At 41.2% G+C, this 16,904-nt stretch overlaps 1 protein-coding gene across 1 annotated transcript; it reads right to left on the bottom strand.

Annotated features, from left to right (window-relative positions):
- Positions 1-6,019: 6,019 nt before the first annotated feature.
- ZIC2 (Zic family zinc finger 2) lies at positions 6,020-10,768 on the bottom strand. The gene is made up of 3 exons (XM_083168633.1): positions 9,111-10,768; positions 7,513-7,676; positions 6,020-7,238 (listed from the first exon to the last, which is right to left on the bottom strand). The coding sequence occupies exons 1-3, from the start codon at positions 10,231-10,233 to the stop codon at positions 7,029-7,031; spliced, it is 1,497 nt and encodes a 498-aa protein (XP_083024759.1). The 5' UTR covers positions 10,234-10,768; the 3' UTR covers positions 6,020-7,028.
- Between the last annotated feature and the right edge of the window lie 6,136 nt (positions 10,769-16,904).

Genomic DNA, 16,904 nt, shown 5'->3' on the forward strand with positions numbered 1-16,904 from the left:
TGTGTGTGTGTGTGTGTGTGTGTGTGTGTGTGTGTGTGTGTAAAATAAGAATCTAACGAAATGTTCAATTTATTTGCCATATATCCAGTAACACAGGTAAAAAAAAATCAAAACGAAAAACAAAACAAAGCACCAAAGTACAGATACCTGTATAGTTTATGTGTATAATTTGGCTGTTTACTCCTTGTTCTCTGAAATACAGTTCTCCCAGATAATCATGCAGATGTAGAATAGAATAGAATAGTATTATAACTGTAAAATATTATTTGAAAAATAAAAACCCCACATATATTTGAGAAACCGAATAATTAACAATTATATACATTTTGTACATAGAACGAATATAATGACATTTCTGTAAACACAGTAATCTTAACCCATTCAACAAATGAATTCCAAACATACTGGATACATATTTCATAAATATGACACAGTATTTTTAAACTTATTAAACTATGTGAATATACATTATCCTTAATATGACTGTATTTACTTAACAATCTCCTGGTGAAAAAAATCTGCAGTGTTCTGGTATTACAGCGCCCTGTTGAATTTTAATTTTACTAACAATAATAATAATAATAATAATCACAATAATAATAATAATCATAATAATAATTTCCTTGGAGAAATAGTGATCATAAGAACAACTGTATTTTATAACTGATCATAATTAAACTCTCTCTCTCTCTCTCTCTCTCTCTCTCTCTCTCTCATATGAAAATCTTCCCTCCATTTGAAATGATTATGTACACATCTAGCTACTTTTCCTGTTTTGTGAAAGTAGATGGATAAAAAGGGTTACGTTAATTAGCACTATACATATTTTCGTGTCCATACAATACTTGTGGCTTTACCATTTTAATATGCTGCATAAATCTAATTCTTACAATTATCCCTTATCTATATGTCAATATTGTAAGCGCATGTTCCCATAGTTGCACAGGTGAGGACATGTTTTCATATATCTACTATATCCTGTCTCACGTTTAGTACGTGTTTATTATATCCACAAAACGTCTTGCTGTGTCTGTGATATATGAAAGAATCAATGGTAGTATTTCTATTTTGACTTCGTGGGTGGACTTGGGTTAAAAGGATCCAGAGCATGTGTGCTTGATTCTGCCTTTGTTTTTGCAGAGATATGATGCTTTTGTTTAAGTTGTGCGGCTCTCTGTACTGGGGCTTCCTGTGTTCCCGAGCCCAGTTACTTTTGATGTCTGCTAGGAGGAAGCATACATTGTATGGGAATGTCTGGCCGTTGTAGTAGGTGTCACTCCGGCTGCTGCACTATTAGTCGGTGTTCTGTAGGTATATAACCCATTGTACTGCGGTTATATCATGCTCATTGCACCATCTCAGTGGGCAACACATGTACTGCACATGCCCCTCTCCATCACGGTTTCTCATAGCAACCAGTGCTAACTATAACTTATCATCAAACAGAATGTCTGCTAAATAATTAGCTAAAAGGTCAGGCCACTGATATGTTTTGTTGTCATTGATAGGGTGGTACAGACTGATAGGGTGTACCGTACAGTTCCTGCTAAATCCTTCATATAACTGTTTTCAAAGGTAAGTCCATATTTCAGGGTGGTCACGTGCGCTGAACTGAGCCCCTTCCACCCTCGTATAAATTACCATAGCTAATCGTATTATTCATCACTCACTTTTATATTGTATGTTTGTAATGCTATATAGGGCTACGCTGGCATATATATATATATATATATATATATATATATATATATATATATATATATATATATGTTTTATATGCCACTAGAAGTACTTCTGGCCTGCTGGCTATACATCCTAACTATGTGGTTTGGAGGGATCTGCAGTGATATTATTGTGGTTTCAGTGAAGTTCAGTGTTCCATAATAAAGATTATATGGAGGAGCATCTGTACATATCATGGTTTCCTAGTTTATCTGTATGGCTGCAGTATGTATCCCCCACATTTGCAATGTGTGGAACAATTCGTTTCTTCCCCAAAAACCCTATATCCCCAGCATGGTACACAAGCACCTAAGCCCCGTTGCATATTAAGAGGGTGCCGATGGCGGACTGTGAGGACTGTGTGGCAATGTCATTAGTGCCTCTGGCATAGATCTGCGCTCTCGTGTTTCTCCTGCTCCCTGGATCAATATCAGAGCAGCATGCGCTAGCAATGAGCCGGAGCCTGGGCCCTGCATGTGGCTGACCTCTCCCTACTCTCTCCCTACCGGTCAGCCACAGCTGACACGGCCTGCACCAGGACTATACAGTACACCAATTCTTCCAGGAACGGACCTGCACACCAAACCAAAAAGCAACATTCATTTAGGAAATGTATATGAAGTAGATGTAACCTGTGAGAACGGGATCCATAGTGCACATCTCTGCCACAATGTCCTTACAGTACAGTTCTAGCTGTATAAATAGTTTCTATGCCTGAATTATATATTAATACTGTTTATATTAACAACCATTCAACATTAGTATGTTGCATCGGTGTGAACATAGTTGATTGTAATAGTGTACTGGACAGAAATGATTCCGCAATGAAACGTTTGATTCGCTCATATTATTGTATGTAATAGATGAAACATAGCTGCTGCGATATCTAACCAAAGAAATATGAGAGAAGGGAAATGTGCTACCCAGCAGTGTGGTGTGCAGTATCCTCCAGCTCCATCACTACTTCCCAGTATCCCATGTATGGCTGCTGAGACAGACACATACTGCAGCTCCCGCACTACTCAGGCGTTGGCAAGGAAACACACTATACTGTATATATATATATGTGCATCTTTGTAAATAACAGGATAACACACTACTTAGTAATTGTTTTCTTATAGTAACATACTCATTATAGTAACTGAACAAGAACTGATGCCGAGACTAGCTAGACAACAGGTTTTTTGTTTTCTTTTGGATTACATTGTTTGTTTTCGTACATGTGCATGTAGAGGAATAGATCATATTACATAAACCCTTCTGAACATCTCTATCTATCTATCTATCTATCTATCCTGATTACTATTATAGAAAGAAATATCTTTTCCCACAATATAACAATAGTAATCCGTATAGAAAAATGATAGATATTTTCTGTATCTATCTATCTATCTATCTATCTATCTATCTATCCATCCATACACACACACTTCTACCTAGATATAGAGACGTAACCCTGTTTCGGATTGCTCCCCACACGCACACGCACACGCACATACAGGCTTGTACATACTGTACATACTTGTATAGCGCTACTTTTCCATGAGGAATAGGTTCAGAAACGTAGGCTAAATTAATATGCATATAGTATTTAAAGATTTAAGAGACTTCAAAATAAAATTTATTTTATGGAAATACATTTTAGGACAGGTTCAGGAATGTTGTTCCTAATGATGTCATAGTTAAACGTTGCTGTGGAAACATAGCACTGGATATCTATCTATCTATCTATCTATCTATCTATCTATCTATCTATCTATCTATCTATCTATCTGACATAGCGTATTATCTCGTTATATAACATTTTTACTTGGTACATATACACCATGACATAAATCTTGTTCATTTAAAATATACATGACACCAGGCTGTTACTGGCCATTCTCAGCGTGAGACAGCAGTGTGAAGGCGGCTCAATTATTAATGGCAGAAGAAATCTGTTGCTAGTTTATATATTTGGTAATACTAATATTCCGTCGTGTAGATTGTGTGTACAATGGGCATCAGAACAATCCAGCCTGGACGTCACACTGCAGCAAAGCAGGCAGCAATACCGATGAGCTTTAACAAGTCCCAATAAAACTTGTCATTTCCTTAAGCCCAACAAAATAATTTAAATCAAATGACAGCAGCCCCCTTTGTTAGGGTATGCACGGTTAGATTTCCATGTCTCCTCCCTGGCAGTATTACCCATTAGAGCTTTGCCCAGCAGAAGGAATTCTACTAGTAATATAAATGAGCAGGCTCAGTTTACCGCGACATGATGACCCAATGCCACCCTGGTAAGATGCGGGGAGAGGGCGAATAGGATCAGTCTCGGTGTCTCTCCTACATGTCTGCCCTGTGAGCCTCGTCTGTCAGCACCCACCTGCTACATAGATATGTTTGTTATCATGGAAGGACATTATACTTTACACTATGCAATTGCACATGTTACTGCTCACAGTATGACATTGCATGGAGTTGTGGGTTTTATACAGGTTTCGATATTTATACTTCAAAATGCATACAACATAAAATTATCTAAAATGTAATAGATCAGCAGTACCAAGCCAAATAACATCTCTCTTTTGTCTAAGTTCATCCAATCTTTATATGTACAAGCGGGGGTTGACACTTTGTGACTTGCATATTGCAGCATTACTGATGGCACAGAAATCAGATATTACCAATGTACCAAACCAATTCCAGGCCATAGTGATTATATACAGCGGCTGATTATCAAAATGAACGATGTGGGATAAGGTTGGGCTAAATGGCCAAAATATCAGAAATGAGTCTATACTGTGCCAGTGCCGAAAGTGGTGATCTCTGGTAGTGTCTCTGACTAGCCATGCACCGTCACTGCACATGGATTGGCGTTCTGGCCTCTGAAGTCCATGCCTGCTACAGAGAGACACGTACGTGTGTGTGTGTGTGTGTGTGTGTGTGTGTGTGTGTGTGTGTGTGTACACAGAAGGATGCCATTCGGTACCCTACCACTCCCTATAAATATGTAATACAGAGATTGTGTCGCTCGGTTTGTGGCTGTGCTCTGTGAGATGCCCTCGGATTTGAAGACTTCATAAAAGGTCATTGTCAAGTTCAAGGTCACGGCCAGCCTGGACTATGTCATGGGATCCTGTTGAAAGTCGAGTTGCCGAACCCCCTCCCTTATCTTGTTTACGCACCCGAACGTGTTGTACTTCATACTGGGCGTTTGCTGGAGCTTTTCTCTTTGTTTTTAAATATACCAACTAATACAGATGCATATTTATTTTACTCGGCGCAATATCAATGACATATACAGTGTATTGGTTTGTGTCCATCTACCCGTCTTTCCACATAAAACAAACGCCGGTAGTCTATTTGTTACTAATAAAACGATGCTTGTTCCCTCATAAGCAGAGAGCTCCTTGTTGCTGACACATTACTAGCGGAGACGGCACTCGTACAAGAATGATAAACCCGTGCACCCAAGCAAAGTTAATAGTCGCAGGGTGCCGTAGGGGGGGGGGGGGGGGGGTGTTCATGCAAATTTCATTGTCACGTTTTAGCATTTGTGAATATATGATCGAGTAACAGCTTCAACCAGCTACATGTAACTTCCCAGCGAGCCATTCTCTGCAGTGTGATGTGGATTTAGGAGAGAGAGAGCGGTGAATACAGCGATGCGCCAAGCCCGGTAACTAGATATGCCGTCTGCTGCAGCTTATAGCCACCTCCTCAGCTCCAGCATTCCCTCTACTGAGCGCATCTAATGTAGCTCATCGGATCTTCTGCTTTCTAGGGGCAGAAGGAACACTGCATCTCGTCATCAGCGATTCATATATGAAATTATATTTACTACATATAAATTATGTAAATCTGTGAAAACATCCCCTCTTCTAATTCATTTCGTATGATGCTTATACATTATTATTGTATAAATATCCACAATATTTGTTTGGAATAACCTGCATTTTAAAACGTTAATCTAATAAACCATTTGTTTAATACACCTCAATAAAAAAAATGGTACTTATGTATTATCTGGGCTCCCATGTTAAATACACCCCATTTTTTCATACCCCTACTATCCAAATACGCATGGAGTTGATTTTATATAGTGTGGCGAGCGCAGCGAGCCACCGTGCCCGAAGCGTGGCGAGCGCAGCGAGCCCCGCGAGGGGAGGCGGTCTCATAAGAAAAACGGGAGCCCAGATATTACATAAGTACCAAAAAAATAAAAGTTATTGCAACTCTATTCTGTTCTTTACTGCTAGGTATGGCAAACCATCAATAGAACAACTCAAACCTGAACACAGAATAGCACATGTAGTTTCAACACAATTTATTATAGGTCTGTATGCATTACTCTCAAAACAGGTCACATGAAATTATGAAACCACTTTAAATAGGAAAAAAAAAATCTGAAAACAAATTTATGCTCACAATTGTACATATTTATAATTAAGAAACATTCTTTATAAATAGTGTTCCTCTGTAGCAAGTTAATACCATAATTTAATTACAAATGGATAAATATGTAAGGGGTATTTACAGAAAGAAGCAAGGCAGCTAATTATGGGGAAACAATGCAGGACTTCACAACAATTAATCGCCCCTTCCCCACGATCTTTCATACAGTAACCAACAAATTGAACTTGAAAAAAGCACAAACAACATCAACGTGAAACATAAAATTACATTCACAAGCCTGTGTAAAAATGACTGCCTGGTGTAACTTGAAAAAGAGTAGAGACTTTGGCACGGAGTTTTATTATTTCCCAGCCCAACTGCATGTAAATTTACAATCATGTTTCCTTTATGAAAAAAATAATAATAAAAGACACCATACCAAAAACTACCATAAAAAAAATAAAGATAAAAAAATAAAAAAACAAAAAATAAAAATTAAAAAAACAAACAAAAAAACACTTTTTCACCTTTCTTGTTTTTTTTAAGTGAATCAAAAGAAAGTCCATCACTTGTAAAGAAGTACAGTATCTACACCCGGATAAAACTTATAGTTATGAAGAGTCGTTTAAAACGTCATTTCCCCCTCTGTAAGGAGGAGTCAGCTATGTACAGTAAAAGGGGGCCGTTGGTGTGAGCAGAGGGGCTGCAGAGTAAAATCAATTCATTTTCTTTGGGGTAAAAAGGATGAGGGGGGGGGGGTGAATAAATAGATTCTGTTAGGTACTCTGTTCATGCTTTATTTTTCGGATTGTTATACTGGCTGAGCGTCCTCAGGAGTGTCCACTTGTCCGTGGTAGGAGCACTCTAGGCATTAAGTTTGTGAATAGTGGCCTCCAAAATGTGACCACATGAGCAGGGCATGGCACCTACACATACCATTCATTGAAGTTTGATGAGAGTGGCCCCCCAGCCCCACTGGTTACACTGTGCACAGCTGACACGGCTGCTGCCGCTGGGGACATGTTGGTGCTCTGTGTCTCAGTGTTCGGGGACACCAGGCCTGGTGGGGTGGCAGACTCATAGCCAGAACTGGCAGCTGGAGACGACTCTGAGCCCTGAGGTGAAGACTCATGCACCTATGTGAAAAGAAAATAAGAGTCAATAATAATAATAATAATAATAATAATAATAATTACTACTTGCAAAGGATTAAATAAATTTTATGACGCCATAATATGCACATTTAGCAGCACAACCTTGTTGTTAATAAGAATTTTAGGTTACATATAAGATGCCAATATAGAATAAACGGCACATAACGGAGCCATACAGCGATTCAGGTAATTCATCTCGTTTATCCGATCAGTGATTTTAAGCAGCAACTGTATTTTGGTGGGAGCAAGCTCTTACCTTCATATGTTTCCTCAGAGAGCTGGGGTGAGTATAGGATTTGTCACACATCTTACACAGATAGGGTTTGTCTGAAGTGTGAACATGCATGTGCTTCTTTCTGTCGCTGCTGTTCGCAAACCTTCTGTCACATCCTTCAAATTCACACTGGAACGGCTTCTCTCCTATTTATTAACAACAAAAACATATATATTATAGATGGCGTTTTAGAACACGTTTACGGGCCTCTTCAGAGCGATGAATACTACAGCAACAAGTCTTCATTTTCAAAATGAATGGTATTTACATCTGAGTGGAGGATCCCCTAAATAAACCCCCAAAACCTGTTTTGGTGTATTTCTACAATCGAAGTGCTAGCTAGCACAAAAGGTGGAATAATGCATCTCGTATCTATTACTGCACTGCCAAAGGAAACAAGTTGAATTTAAGGTCGAATTCCCTCCTAACATTTAGAAAATAGATGTTAATTGTTTATTCATTTGTTAAGTGTTTAGGGGGAGATTGTTCTGCTGATGAGCCCAGGTGGGGTAAACAATCAACTTGTAAAAAGGGGTAAAGGCTTTTAAAATTCATTCATTTGATTTTCACAGCCACCCCTTCCCCCAATCACCACATATCCAAATGTTATGCTGTTTGGAGCAATTTAGGAGGTGTGATAACTCAAGTATCCTCCTTTTGGAGGGAATCCACTTAGCATTAAATTCCATTAGCACCTAAATTGTTTATAAGCGACATCTGTTCAGATTCTGGGAGTTTATTGTCGATTTTCAGTGCAAATAAATGCCCTTAGTTTTAAACCTTGCTAAATCCCGTCTCGCACCTAAATAATTCCTAACAGGCCTAATAAGTCCTTCAAGTCAATATTTATAAACACTCCAGCAAAAAATGTGTTACATTTATACGGTGTTTTGAAATGGAGAAAACAGCTTAAAAACCATAATAAAATGATGGGCAACAGATATACAGTCGCTGTGGAGGGCTATATTTCTATATACTGCTGAAATAAACACAGATATATACAGTAGTTGGCAGACGAGAATCTTGTCATTTAACATTTTGGGGAGTATTTATCAAATTTCGGAGAGATAAAATTGTAAGCGATTTAAGTACCAGTCATTCAGCTTCTGTCTTACATGTTACAGGCTGTTTGATAAAGGATCTGGTTTCTTGATACGATTTCATCCCTCTCCAAGCTTTGATAAACGCTACTTTTGTGGGATAATTACAAACAAGCTTCTTAAATGTTTCATGATATTGGTATGTAATTCAAATATAAAATACAAATCAAGAAAAGAGGTTTAAAATATTAACCAATACCAACAGCCACTAGGTTTTATGTGTATGCTCAAATTAACACATCAACAGAGTAAACCATTCGCTATCTCAAATCGTAAAAACACACCCGAGCAACCAGAACGATGAGGTCATAAAGCCTCTGCCAAATTAGCTTATGATTGACACAGTATCATAGACATTTAGGATGTCAGATTACTCAGAAATACGGCAAGTTACGTTGTGTACTTTACAAGTCGTACTGAAATCTAGTTGCGTATTTTACTAGTCTATTATATCCAACAAATGCCATGGATGAAACCTACCTGTATGAGTTCTTTTGTGGATTTTAAGGTTCTCTGAGCGAGCAAAGACCTTGCCGCATCCAGGGAAGGGGCAGGGGAAGGGCTTCTCCCCAGTGTGCACTCGGATGTGGTTGACCAGTTTGTATTTGGCTTTGAATGGCTTTCCCTCCCTGGCACATTCCTCCCAGAAGCAGATGTGGTTACTCTGCTCGGGGCCTCCTACATGCTCCACAGACACATGTGTGACCAGCTCATGCATGGTGCTAAAAGTCTTATTGCAGCTTTTTTTGGGATTGCTGAGCTGCTCAGGGTCGATCCACTTGCAGATGAGCTCCTGCTTGATGCATTGCTGTCTCATGTACCTGAAGAAGGCCCCCGGGTGGTGGTGGTGGTGATGGTGGTGGGCTGCCATGTTCATTCCCATGTTCATAGGACCATACTGGTTGTGCAGCTGGGCAGCAGCATAGGGGTCTCCTCTGGGACTGGCCACCTGCCGGTACTGCTCTGTCCTGCCGAACACCTCACCGGGCAGCCCCAGCCTCATCTGTCCGCCCAGGGCGTTCTGTGACGCTGCAGCGTGCTGCTCATGGATCCCAGGGAAGAGCAGGTGGCTCTGCGGGTGCTCCGCATGCGGGAGCTGGTGATGATGGGGGTGGTGGTGGAGGCTGCCGGCTGGGGGCCCGAACAAGCCGTGCTGGCCCCCTCCTGCGGCTCCAGCCCCCTCTGCGAAGCCGCGGCCGCGGAATAGGAAGTCCCGCGGGCTGTTGAAGGCAGCGCCGGTGTAGGCTGCGTGCGGAGCCAGGGATGCGGCGTAACCAGCCTGGGAGGTGAAGGCAGAGCTCTGACCCGGGGGCGACAGGTCATGGGGTCCGCTGCCTCCCGCTCCCCCGGACGAGCCGGATCCACCCCCGCCGTTGCCCCCGCCGCCTCCTCCGGAGCCTCCTCCCGGGTTAATCTTGAAGGCGCCCATGTGCGCTGGCTCCACGAAGCTGTTCTGCGCCAGGCTCAGCTCCCGCTCCTGCATCTCTGCTGCGGCTGCCGCGGCCGCTGCCACCGCGGCGTGGTGGTGGTGGTGGTGATGGTGGTGCCGGGCAAAGGTGCCCACACCCAGGGCGGGGAACTGCGGGCCGGCGTCCAGCAGCATGTCCGGGGCAGTGATGGGAAGGATGCGTCGGCTGTGACAGGTGTGCGGCGTGTCGGGCGCTGGGGCTGCTCACATACAGGGCGTCTGTGCTCCGTGTAGCCCGCACACCACTATACGGACAGCCCGTCCATGGTCACACTCATCCCGGTGCTGCTGCGGGCTCCCGCTCTCCCTCCTCCTGAGCTTCTCGGTCGGGGCACTGGGCTGAGATCCCCCCCAGCTGAAGGATCGGGCGGCAGATGCTCCTCTCTCCTCTTCTTCTTTCTTTAAGTTGCTGCTGCGGGTGGTGGGAGGAGGGGAGTGTGCGGGAGGAGGGGGCTGGCGGGGGAGGTGGGGGGATAGCACGTATAAGAGCTGCGGCTGCGGGAGCAGGACGTGCGGCTACTGACCGGGGGGGTCCCAGCTGCCGGTGCCCGCACAGCGTCCTCTACGGTCCCGGTCGTCGGTGTACGGTGCTCCGCTCTCGGTGGCTCGGGCTGCGGGGGCTATTGTTATGCTGCTGGTGGCTCGGGGTTTTGTTTTGAGTGGTTTTTCTGGATGCCCCTGTCCCAGCCCCTCCTGCTCCCTCACTGGCCCGGCCTCCCCGCCGCCCCCTCCCGCAGCCGCCCGGCCGCCCCATTGGCTGCACACATTGGAGGCATCTTTGGAGAACTTCCCAATAGCTGTGCCAATGCCACATCCCCTCCCCGTCCTGTGCTCACTGCTACGGGGATGGGGGCTCCTCTACCGGCCGGTGTATAGCGCTGGCGCCGTACCTGGCTCCCTGTGCAACACTATTTTATATATATATATATATATATATATATATATATATATATATATATATATATATATATATATATTACACACACGTCTATGTGCCTCATAGGTGACGGTCAGCCTGTCGGGCGCTGCAATCGCACATCTCTCTCTCCTGCTGTGCATCCAAGCCGCTACACCCTAATACTTCTGTCACACACAGCAAAGTATCCGGATCACACCATGCATGTCACCCCAACCACAGCAACGGGAACTCCGATATAGGGCAGGCGATGGAAATACAAACATTTACAGGAATACTAACAATAAAGTCTACTAACTACTCCCCCCTCCCCCTCTCTTTACCCATCTCTCTCGACTTGACTGGAAAACACACACATAATAATACATTTTATATATATATATATATATATATATATATATATATATATATATATATATATATATATATTAGACACACACACATATACACTTCCTACAGAAACATCTGAACATATAAATTTGTGCATCACATGTGCTTGAACATGCACATCCATCCTAAACACACACACACACACACACACATATACATATATAATTTGCAGTAATCTACATACACCAGTCATTTTAACATCTAATTAATATATTTCTGGTATAAAGCCGGCAAAGGTATTTTTGATAATTTGGCTAAAAATTATCCATGAGATAAAAAGTGAATGGCTGTACAAGGACGGGTCACCTACACAATAAGCCGTATAGTGACCATCAGCAAACGCAACATATACAACAATAAATAGAAGCTTCAATGACCCCTGAACTGTTTTAAAACAATATCTGTTTTATATATATATATATATATATATATATATATATATATATATATATATATACATAATATGTGTATGTATGTATGTATATATATATATATATATATATATATATGCACACACCCATACATACATACATACATACACACACAGCGCGCATATATATGTGTGTGTGTGTGTGTGTGTGTGTGTGTGTGTGTGTGTGTGTGTGTGTGTGTGTGTGTGTGTGTGTGTGTGTGTGTGTAGATATACACTCAAACGCGTATTTATGGACGTTTTTATTTAATTCTGTAATTAAATAATTCTGTAATTACTTAGTATGAACCTGTCTGATATAATATAGAATCCTGTTATACACCGATGTTGCTTTCAGTGTTTAGTACGTGTCTCCCATTGTACTGGTATTTGTGGGAGTAATGAAGCATACTGTATACGGAGGTCCAGCAGCAGCACAATAATGAGAGTAAGCCAATCATCACCCATCAGACACTGTACAGTACAGTAGGAAACAATGAGTATGGCTTACTACAGTATATAACCCGGTAAGTGTTGTGTGGCTGAAGGATCACATTGCCAGGTGCAATATGCAGAGTTCTGGGCTCTGACTCACATTATGGGGAAGTGCTAGACTCCCGTCTCACCAGTCCAGCAGATCTCCGTGCTTACAGCAGGGCAGGACAAGAGGATAAACAATCAGATAGATACAAGGATAGATTTGTCTTTAATAATAAGGAGGCATTGATCTGTAATAAAGCCATAATCACCCCTCACTAATGACAAGAAGCACATACAAATGAGATACGCCTGGCTACAAGTGCTAGCTAACACAGACATGTGTGTCCTATCTCACAAGGTAACTGGCAATACCAGTGTGTGCCAACTTCACCCAAACCACCTAGTCCTCCCTATAACACTGCTAGCACTGTGCTCTGCAAAGCATCTGACATCACCGTGCTCTGTATATTCTATACCCTATACACTTACCTTGGCACAATTCGGTCGTGCCCACATGTGTACGTGCAGGGTATACCAAGGTAGCAACTGTTGGTTGCTATAATATATATTCTATTGCAGCTCTGGCTTAAGACGTTTTGTAAATGGCAGTAGTGCATAGCTCCTGATTCAGTGCCACAGCAAGTCTATTCCCAATGGCAAGTGCTTACCTCTCAGCCTTTCTTACAGGCCCATTCTCTGCGTTTCCTTTCTTCCCCTGGTAGTTTTCCCACATCACCCGCTGTATGGTGCAGTGTGTGCAGCTTCAGGAGGCTGCACAGATAAAGTTTAGGGAGAATTCCTTAATTGCACAGAGAGACCCCGCAGGCTGCCCTGTATTTGCTATTCTTTCAGGGCTGCAGTCCCACTTTCTCTGCAGGAAACACAGGAGCTGATCCAAGTTCAAAGTCACTTCTGCCGTCTCTCTAAGAAGTGCTTTATTTCTCTTCAGACCACAAAACCCCTTTCCCCCATGTCACAGGGTACAAGGGAAGCAACAGAGGCTGCAATCATTTGTACAGCCAATGCCAAAGATTTAAGCTGGTTTTGTTTAAAAGGAAAGCGCCGACCGCTAACCTTCAGATATTCCCTGGGTTTTTTTTTTTCTTTTACTGAGTTCACCAAGTTTCATGAAGTACACGTTCTATCAGAGCTGCAGATCCCGGTCCTGTTAGGTAAAGATGACTTTTAATACAACTATTTTTTAATAATTATAGCTGTGAACTGGCAATAGAAAATGGTCAGCCTCTGCTACCTTTATGGTTCCTCAGTGTGATGTTTGGACCTCTGATTTCTGGGGAAGATGTATTTAAATGGTTACTTTGTATCATTAAAGTACGGATAGTAGCAGAGTACACATCTGTTGTCTGTAATGAGAGTTAAAAACCATTCAATCCCAGATGAAAACCACAAGTTATGCATTATTTTCTACTGAGTGATTATATATATATATATATATATATATATATATATATATATATATATATATATATATATATATATATATATATATACACACATGGCGAGTTTCTGGATCACAGTCATCACTATGCATGGTATTTATTAGAAATAGATTCGGATTGTCTTTCCCCATATGGAATACATTCTCCTACGCTGGAGATGACAGGGAGAGCAGGCCGCACCGTTGTCTGTGTGGCAGAAGCTACTGAAGTCATGTGCAGCATATTAGGTTACAGGTTACCTTTGATTGTGATGACCCCAGGGCACTCCTTGGATACTCGACCTCTGACCGCTGAGAGACCACCATGTGTAATAGCCCTGACTTGTAAAGCCGAGACTGGACCTATAGTATAGTGTAACCTGCAAAGGGGGATTTGTAGCGGTCTCTGCCAATCTGTAAAGTTTTATCACGAGTTTGCACATAGCCTGGGTCACCTAGAGCTGCATCATTTATTATATGGGTAATATTTATTATGGGATCCAAATTCGGTTATTCAATTGTGCAATAATCGCCACCAACTCGTCCTAGAGATTATTTATTATTCATAGACATTTGTTATTTCAATCAGATAGGAATAAACATAATGGGTACTTTGATGAGTCTATGCCATGTATGATGCTATGTGCATGAGCAGTATCTCAGTGATCAGGTGAATGAGGACTGTGGACACAGTTGCACACACAGGTAGGATTTATGGTAGGAACCCCTCAGAGAGACAGACTGCTAAGCTGTGTCCAGTACACAGTGGTGATAAGACTTCCAAATGAGTGTCAGGGGTGTGCTCAGACAATTTCTGCTGTCATTCATAAATAACAGGACATATGCTAACCATATTGCGCCTTCACGTAAAGCCGTCAACATGTCACTGTTTGATACATCTTTACAACTTGTGTACAGGCGTAAAGTGAATTAGCTGCTAGGCCTGACACCGGCCCGGTGAATGGGGCAGAGGGAGCAATATCATGGCAGGACAGCCACTTGCAGTAACCGTGCTCATGTAGCAATATGTAACCCATCATCTGTCTAATGTCCCCAGGACAGAGGAGACATGTGACAGGCACAATGCTGGAGGTGACTTATTACAGGCAATAATGTGTTCACAGGGTAGGGTAGAAATTATAGCTTTCATTTCATTATAATAGGAAAACCGAGAAATACATACATATGTCTTAGGAGCTAACATTCATGTTCTACATAAGGTGACACTATTATATTTATTTATTAACAGTACACATCTGTTGTCTGTAATGAGATCTAAAATATAGCGCACACATATTCCGCAGCGCTTTACAGAGAAGATTTGAACATTCAGTCGCTGCCCCAGTGGAGCTTACAATCTATATTCCCTACCACATGTACATGCACACACAGACATTCTAGGGTTAATTTGTTAGGAACCAATTAGCCTACCAGGATATTTTTGGATTGAGGGAGGATGCTGGAGTACCCGGAGGAAACCCACGCAAGTACGGGGAGAATATACAAATTCCGCACAGTTAGGGCCATGGTGGGAATCGAACCCATGAACTCAGTGCTGTGAGGCTGTAATGCTAACCATTACACCATCCGTACTGCCCCAATATGTTATTTGTTATCTTATACATACAAAGGTGCACACTCATGTTATTGTAGCTTACCCCAATAAATTGGCACACATATATATATATATATATATATATATATATATATATATATATATATATATATATATATATATACACACACACATACACACTTAGAATCTGTACTGTACTGTATGTGGTAACAGGACTGTATTGGTAGAGGGGATGTCATCTCCATAACTAATTTGCAAAGTCCCTGATAAGTTTCTTGCTATGAGGCTTCCCAGTTCTGCTGTGTTCTGGGGTAGAGATGTGTGGCTTGGCAGAAAGGGTGCAGGAAGCCTCTTATTTACTTACCCCATTATAATAATATTATAGTAAGCCATTCCTGAGTGCTTATCCCGCCCTTATACATCTCTGCTATAAATACATAACTTTAAGGGGTATTTTAACTTACATGATAGTTAATTATTATCTTAAAGTTACATTTCTTTCCACAAAGAACAAACTCTGCAACGACAACAGTTACAGTGTAATGTTACATCCTATAATGCCCCAGCTGTATGCTTCACATTGGGAGCTGCTATTCCCTGTTATGTGGCCTGCCACCAAAAATAAACACTATTTATACAATTGCTCTGTAAGTGACCAATATACATAGAAATATCATTACATAAACTGGTTCCTTATTACCACTAGAATTCCCTGCGTTTGCTTGTAGAAGATAGATAGATAGATAGATAGATAGATAGATAGATAGATAGACGTTCTGTTATGCGCTCTGGGGTTTTCATGTATACACATTATAAGAAAAGTTCATCACATATATTTGCACTGAGACATTAAATCAGTGACAGATACACAACATGCTGAGTTTAACAAGTGTACAAGTAGGCGTGAACCAGCTCTAATAGTAACCTACTACATTTTTAATTCTTGTATATATATATATATATATATATATATATATATATATATATACACACACACACACACATATTAACACACATACACACATTTTTTCACCATGATCAACCCATTATAATTTGGTTTATTATATGAAATGAAGTAGCTATAGAAAAGGGGTCGCGTGTTCATACATAAAAGTAATCCGCAAACGTGTAAGCACATAGGAACCTGTAACGCAGCGTGTACAGTATTAGTAACTAACTACTATGGCTATACCTATGTGGATAATGCAGTATGGTAAGATGCATACATTAATAATGTCATTAATTAGTGATAGCTTGTTACTGAACCTAAAAACGAAATAAATGGAATAAAATAGTGTCTGTCTAAATACATAGACGTGTATGTATATATATATATATATATATATATATATATATATATATGCGCATGCACACACACGCACGAACATATCTGTGTGTCTGTGTGTGTGTGTGTGTGTGTGTGTGTGTGTGTGTGTAAAAGTGTGTATGTGTACACACACAATATATATATATATATATATATACATACACACACACACACACACACACACATATATATGTGTGTGTTGGGGGGGGGGGTAGTACGTGGACTTTATTGTTTTGAAAGTACTCTTTTTGTAATTCCACTGACCGCTGT

This window comes from Crinia signifera, chromosome 2 (genome assembly GCF_055691185.1).
Source record: "Crinia signifera chromosome 2, ASM5569118v1, whole genome shotgun sequence".
Taxonomy (NCBI): domain Eukaryota; kingdom Metazoa; phylum Chordata; class Amphibia; order Anura; family Myobatrachidae; genus Crinia; species Crinia signifera.